This window comes from Euprymna scolopes, chromosome 3, assembly GCF_053919585.1.
Source record: "Euprymna scolopes isolate OS-2025 chromosome 3, ASM5391958v1, whole genome shotgun sequence".
In the NCBI taxonomy this organism is placed as follows: domain Eukaryota; kingdom Metazoa; phylum Mollusca; class Cephalopoda; order Sepiida; family Sepiolidae; genus Euprymna; species Euprymna scolopes.
This window is the reverse complement of record NC_136484.1, coordinates 167,449,804-167,457,276: the sequence shown is the minus strand read 5'-3', so window position 1 is coordinate 167,457,276 and position 7,473 is coordinate 167,449,804. Positions and strand designations below refer to the sequence as shown.

At 29.1% G+C, this 7,473-nt stretch overlaps 1 protein-coding gene across 2 annotated transcripts in view; it reads left to right on the top strand.

The window, feature by feature from the left end:
- Positions 1-6,746, top strand: part of LOC145260268 (1-phosphatidylinositol 4,5-bisphosphate phosphodiesterase delta-1-like) — a 316,049-nt gene extending 309,303 nt beyond the window's left edge. For both annotated transcript variants that reach the window (XM_080118103.1, XM_080118100.1), the window contains 2 exons: positions 5,380-5,500; positions 6,609-6,746. In XM_080118103.1, coding sequence (XP_079974229.1) covers positions 5,380-5,498 — 119 coding nt within the window. In that variant the 3' untranslated portion in view covers positions 5,499-5,500; positions 6,609-6,746. The remainder of the gene's footprint in view (positions 1-5,379; positions 5,501-6,608) is intronic.
- The last annotated feature ends 727 nt before the right edge of the window (positions 6,747-7,473 follow it).

The window sequence follows — 7,473 nt, the reverse complement described above, 5'->3', positions numbered from 1 at the left end:
AGATGACAGTTCAGGACCTATCAGATTAGATCTGATATCCAAAACGTTTTTTTTTCTTTTTAAGGGAGGTGGTGTTTGATCAACGCTACTAAAATACACACATGGATATGTAAATTATATCCTCAACTCTGTAATAAAGATCAAGGTGTATTATATTACCGATTTTTATTGACAAAATTTTGGAACAAGATGGAGAAGAACAACTTGAGAGATAAACGCCCAGTTTCTCTCATTCTCCATAATTATTCTTCGTGTTTAAATAAAAACAAATTTGTGTATGTTATATATTAATATGTTATATATTAATATGTTATATATTAATATGTTATATATTAATATGTTACATATTAATATGTTACATATTAGTATGCTATATATTAGTATGTTACATATTAGTATGTTACATATTAGTATTGGGATGATTAATCTGAATCGGGAATCAGAAAAATCAGATCTTTTTGGGCATCAGAATCAGGGAAAAAATGTGCCGATTTTCCAATGCCAAAAACGATTCTTTTAATTATCTTTTTTTAATTTGGTTTTGTTGAAAGCAATATCTTTTACTGCTGATAACAATGATAAAATAATAAATATTTATTGATTTTAAACAACCAGTAAAACTAAAATCTATAGATAATCCCCACAAAGTGTTTTTCTTTTATGGTAATCAAGAAAAAATAAAAACTCTATAGTTAAATATTTAAGGAGTTATAAAGAATCAATAATCGAATTGTGAATTTAGTACAGAACGGTAATTATATCGGAATGGGGGGTGGTAATATTAGAATCGTCCTATCACTTCTATATAGATAAAAGCGAAAATGTATGTATGTATGTTTGTGTGTATGTTTGGATGTCTGCTAAAAACTTTTGACAGACGCGACGAAAATTCACAAACTCTATATCACATCGAAGCTCCATCCTTTGCTTGAAAAATATCGAAAAATTGGCCAAAAACCTTAACTTTTTCACCCCGAAATCGACAATTTTCGACAGGGGTGGGGGGGTCAACAAAAACGGTCCTCTCGTGACAATAACTGATTCTACGCATGCGTCAGATGATGTCGTGACCTGATTTACTTTAAATAGTAGAAAAACCAAACAAATTTCATGTACGCCGCTTTAGCTCAGTTGGTTATGGCCTTAGTTCATTATCTAAACGTTTTGGGTTTGAATCGTGGTGTGAGATGGTTTTTTTTTTCTCGATTTTTAAAATTTAAATATTGAACCAGTGTTTCGTTTTTCTGCTTTTTTTTTTTTTACCCGCTTAAGTGTTAAGGTTTTCTTTTTTTACTTCGCTTATAACAAACAAACCTACGTCATCATCGTCGTAGTAGTCATCGTTGTAACGCTCGACGACTTCCTTTCAATTTCGTTCTTAAATAAATTCAAACATCTTTCACTAACTCATTCTGGTTGGCCGATATTATTTTCAAACTTCGCCTCAGGGCTTCTGGTAGCATAAAACATTACTAAATCTGAATAAACATAAATTTCTTACAAGCTTTCATGCCTTAAACTAAACAAACCCTCCCCTTCAAATCCTTTATTTTTTTTTGTTTTACGAGGGGTGTGCAATAAGTAATGCCCCTGACCCACTTCCAGTTGTCTGATCTAGCTGGAATTTTGTACGTGCAATGATTTATATCTCTACGGGTTATGTGACAAATTACATCTCTGAACTAATTCTGGTTTCTGTTTTACAGGTGTTTGAACTGAGTCAGGTATGAAATGAAGCCTGTTGAATGTCTAGCAGTGATTCGGTTTTTGTATTTGAAAGGACACACACCACAGGAGACTTTTGATGAAATGAAAGAAACTTATGGTGATAATGCCCCATCATATGACCTTGTAAAGCGCTGGCATCGTGAATTCAAACATGGCCGGAAATCTGTGGAAACAGCTTCCAGACCTGGTCGCCCCCCCCCCCACTTCTGCCATTAATGAGGCATCTGTCCGTCAAGTTGAGGCTGCCATTTTGTAAAATCGCAGCATTACTATTTGCCAAATAGCCCAAGATGTCAAGATTAGTACAGGGTCTGTGGAAACTATCATTCATGACCATTTGCACATGCATAAGGTGTCTGCCAGATGGATTCCCAGGTTGCTCACACCATTCCAGAAGCGAGAACGCGTCGAGTGCTTGAGGATGAATTTGAAGATGTGCTAAGAAGATGAGTGAAAGTTTTTCAAAAGACTGATTACACAGGATGAAACCTGGGTCCATCACTATGATCCAGAGACCAAAGCCCAGTCAATGCAGTGGAAGTACTTGGATTCCCCACCTCCAAAGAAGGTTGAAAACAACAAATATATTCTATTAAAAATTTTTTCTTCAAAATCTTTGGATTCGGCATTAAATAACCCGAAAAGGGTTGATATGCCGTAAAACAAAAACAACCAATCCTCCAGCAGGACAACGCTCCGGTCCACAACTCGCATGTCGCCAGATCAGAAGCACGGATGTGTGGTTATGAAATCCTTCCCCATCCTCCCTACTCTCCTGACCTTGCACCCTCTGACTTTCATCTCTTCCCAGCCATGAAGTTGTTTTTGAAAGGAAAGCATTTTCCAGATGATGCAGCCTTGATTTCCGAAGTCACGTTGTGGTTGGAGGACCAACCTGGGGTGTTCTACAAAGACAGTCTCCAGAGCTGCATCAAACGATGGGAGAAATGCATAACTCTTGGTGGTTCCTATGTAGAGAAAGACTAATAACTGTGGCAAGTTTCGTTGCTCTACTGCTATGGGAAGTGGGTCAGGGGCATTACTTATTGCACGCCCCTCGTACAGTACCCCCTCTCTCATAAAAAAGAGCAAATTACATCATTTTTTGAATTTAGGAAATCCTTAAGAATCTCCCACAGTCTATCAAAAGCTCAAATAAAACCATCTTCATCCATAGAAACCTCTCTCCAACACCACGAGAACTTCAAATATTCAATGTTCACTTAAAAAGAAAATGTCAAGACAGATCACACCTATAATCCTCTTGTAAATACAAGAAATTAAAACTTCCATTGAAATAAAATATATTTAAAAAAAGAAATCAATGGAAAATGACTTGAGAAAACTCAATTCATTAAGCACTGACCACAAAAGAGAAATATTTTTTTCAAAGCTAAACCCCTTCCAAACAATACATTTTTTTTTTTTTTTTTACATGGGGGTCACTATTTATCAAGGCCCGAAGGCCACTCAGGGATAAGGGTTATTGCGTGTTCAGTAATCAATGAGATAGTATTGTAGTAATCATTAGTATTGGGGGTTTTGATGGAGTGTCTTACTTTAGGGGGCGGTTACATAAATTCAAACAAATCAATGAGATTTTTTTTTTGTACTTATGCATTTTATGACCTGTGATTTCCATGAAGTTACTTGGGTTTGCCTGGAAATTGACGTCAATAACTGGGAAAGGACGATCGCAATGTTAGGAACGAATGTGCTGTTGGCTTTTAGCTGATACAAAATTAAGCAGGAGTCTTTTTCATAAATTGGAAGAAATAAAAATTTAATTTTAATCACACAGATTAGGGTTATGGTTTAGGGTTGGGGGTTGAATAAATGTTAATTTTTTCCGTAATTTTAAAAATTGGAGAACTCTCAACTGGCTTTCCAGGTTATTTCTGTTGGCTGACGAGCAAGCCCAAGCCAACTACATGGAAATTGTGAGTCCTACAGTACATAAGTTTTTATCCTTGATGTAAATTTGAATAATAATTTTCAAGTTTAAGAAGCCAATAAAATGCAGAAGTTTTTTTTAATAAACATTTATTTAAAAATCAACAGTTCCAATGATATGTGTCAACATTAGGCATAGAAACCATTTATTTTCCTTTTTCTTTCCTTATGGCATGATATCACCAGTAAAGTCTGTTTTTTTTGTTTTTTGTTTTATCTTTTTTCAAATGTTCCACTCGCTAGCTACACAATTGAAATATTTGAAAACAAAACATTACTTGTATTAATCGGACTATTGTTCTCATTTTGAGTTATTTGTGCAACGTTTTGGTCAGATTGTCCTTCAACCTTCATTAGACATGTTGGTTGTTGTTTGAAAAAGAAAAGAGAAAAGTTACTAGCTCCGTAGATATTTTTGTATTCTTTGAGTTAGTCTCTATTTTATGGTTATTATTTCATATTTGTGAAAAAAAATTGTTTGACAAAGAGGAGTCAACTCTAATAAAGATTGACAAGGGATTATCTCCTTTCCATTGCTGAAATTTTTTATGAGTGTAGAATGTTTGTTTTTTCTACAATTACAGGCTTCCAAATGCTACTAGTCTTTAGGCTTGGTCTGCTTAGTAACTTTTCTCTTTTTAGCATATGTGCTACCTTCTTGAGTCGTCTGACCCTCCACCTTGCATTCCTATAACAATAATAACCTAATGACGATAAAATAGAAACTAACTCAAAGAATACAAAAAAATCTACGGAACCAGTAAATTTTCTCTTTTCTTTTCCAAACAACCAACACGCCTGAGGATAGTCGAAGGCTAATACAACCAAAAAGTTGCTCAAGATGAGAACAATAGTCCGATCAATACAAGTAATATAAACAATCAATCCTCATCTAAAAAATTCAGAATTTAATATTATTTATAAAGTTTTTAACATTGTAACTTGACTTTCTGTTGAATATTTTGAAAAATTACTTAAATTTCTAGTTTACTAATAATTGAGTTGATATTTATTTCTATGTGTTAAGTTTATTTATTCAGATATGAGTTTGAAATAATCATATGCCCTGTTTTTTAAATTAATGCTTGGATGTATGAACTTTAAAAAAATCACTGCTAAAAACCTCATGGATTTTAAGTTTTTAATGACACCTAACCCTGACACTATGCCACAGGGAAAGAAAACTGTTTCTATGCCTGATGAGGATGTATACCACCAAAACTAAACCGATTTTAAATTTTTAAATAAATAAATATTTAAAAAGATTTTTTTTTAATTCTGCATTGTAAAGGCTTCTTAGATTTATAAATTCAAACGAATCAATCATGGATCAAGAAATAATTCAATAGAAGTGTTAAAAGCAAACCTTAATGGATCAAAATGATCTCCTGCAATTATTTGTCCCCAAGAAATCTTTTACTATAAATTGAAGCTTATTTAAAATTCCTATCCTTCATAATATTTGGACATTCAAGAAAACATTTTTATTTCAATAATGGAAGCTACGGTGGAGTCCGGTTAATATCTTATAATGTATACAAAATTTTATCTCCCAAATCTTCTTGTGCAACTGTATAAAATGTGTTTACATGTGGAAGAATAACTTACTTCATTAAGAAATTTGACATTGTTTAAAAAAATACATTTTTTAAATCAATTCAGTTTTTGTTTCTGTATTATATTCTTATTGTCTTTCAGGTTATCGGCAGTTTAATTTCATCAACAAAAAAGGAGAAATTGTCTACAAATCTTTGTTGTTGCTTCATATTGATATTTCACCATTGAATGCAGTTCCAAAGGAGGAAGAGGAGGAGTAGTGGTGAGTGTATAGCTTTATATTAACTTTTTGGTTTTAACTGTAATTTAAATTTTATTTCAATTTTCTGTTTTAATTCATCTTTTAATTTAAAAGATTCATTTTTTAAAGATTTTTTTTTAATTTAAAAGATTTTGTTTTTAATTTAAAAAATTTTTTTAATAAAGATTTTTTTTTAATTTAAGATTTTTTTTTATTTAAGATTTATTTTTTTTTAATTTAAAAGATTTATTTTTTTTAATTTAAAAGATTTATTTTTTTTTAATTTAAAAGATTTATTTTTTTTTAATTTAAAAGATTTATTTTTTTTTAATTTAAAAGATTTATTTTTTTTTAGTTTAAAAGATTTATTTTTTTTATTTAAAAGATTTATTTTTTTTAATTTAAAAGATTTATTTTTTTTAATTTAAAAGATTTATTTTTTAATTTAAAAGATTTATTTTTTAATTTAAAAGATTTATTTTTTTAATTTAAAAGATTTATTTTTTTAATTTAAAAGATTTATTTTTTTAATTTAAAAGATTTATTTTTTTAATTTAAAAGATTTATTTTTTTAATTTAAAACATTTATTTTTTTTATTTAAAAGATTTATTTTTTAATTTAAGATTTTTTTTTAATTGATATTTTTTTAATTTATTTTTTAATGAAAAATATTTTTAAAAATTAAATTTAGATATTAATCTTAAGATTTTTTTGTCAGTTAAGAATAAAAAAAATTAATAAAGATAAAATTTTAAAATTTCTTTCCTTAAACATTTGTTTTACAGTTAATTTGTTTTGATTAAAGTTTTTTTTTTCTTTTCAATTAAATAGGCTTTAATTTACAGAACTGATATCAATGGTATTCATAATAATTCATTTTTATTTCTAAATTAATGAGCCTAATTAAGATGTAATCAATATAAAAAAACAAAACAAAGATCATTAATTTCAAAATTGAAAATGATGATTTGTCTTATTGTTTTCATCAGCTGGCGATGGATTATTACATTGATTGAACAAAATCTGATAGTCTTAAGTTATCTAATTGCTTATTATTTTTAATATTTCCATTAATTTTTTTCTGTTAATTATAAGAAATTAAACTTGATTTTTAAATTATTTTTTTAGGTTAAAAAAGGAAATGGCCACCAGAAAGAAAAACACAGCTGAAATTTTTTATTCCTTGTTTTATTTTATTTTTTATATTTGTAATTTTTATTCTTTTTGGTCCATGTTTATAATGACTATAAATTCAAAGAATCAATCTTCATCTTCCACAATATTTTCATGGTATTTTTACTCATAACTGAATTATATTCAAATTTTTACATTAAATGAAATATATATAAAATGTAATATTTGGAAAAGGGTAATGTCCAAGATCAGTGCTCAGAAAAATCAAGCTACCTGAAGTGGATATGGTTGATTATAGAACAGAACAGTCACTGCTACAAATAGCCACTTGTTTCAATCAAACAACAGATACCATCAGGCAGCGACTTGACTATTAAAAGTTCAATGAATATTCATATATTATATATATATATATATATATATATATATATTCTTATAAATAAAGTCTCTTTACTATATTTCTTGTTTTTTAATAAAATACTTGTTTTATTATTGGATAATACAAGAAGTATTTTTATTTTTTTTTTTTTTTAGTAATTTTATTTCATAATCACAAAAGAAGTGTTAAAACTAAAGTAATTTTTTAAAATATACGATTTCATTTTTTGCATCTTTACTCCATCACTCCATTCCGTTCTGTCCCATATCCACTTCCGGTAGTTTTATTTTTCTAAGCACTGATCTTTTACCTGGAAAAGTTTAGACTAGTTTAAAATTTAACAGATAAAACAATTCCATATCTTAAAAAAAAAAATGTTTTAAACTTGCCTACTGAAACAAATCAGTTATTTTGTTTTTTAATGTAACGTTTCATAAATAATACACGTAATAATTTTTCCTATTTTACTTGTGATATTCA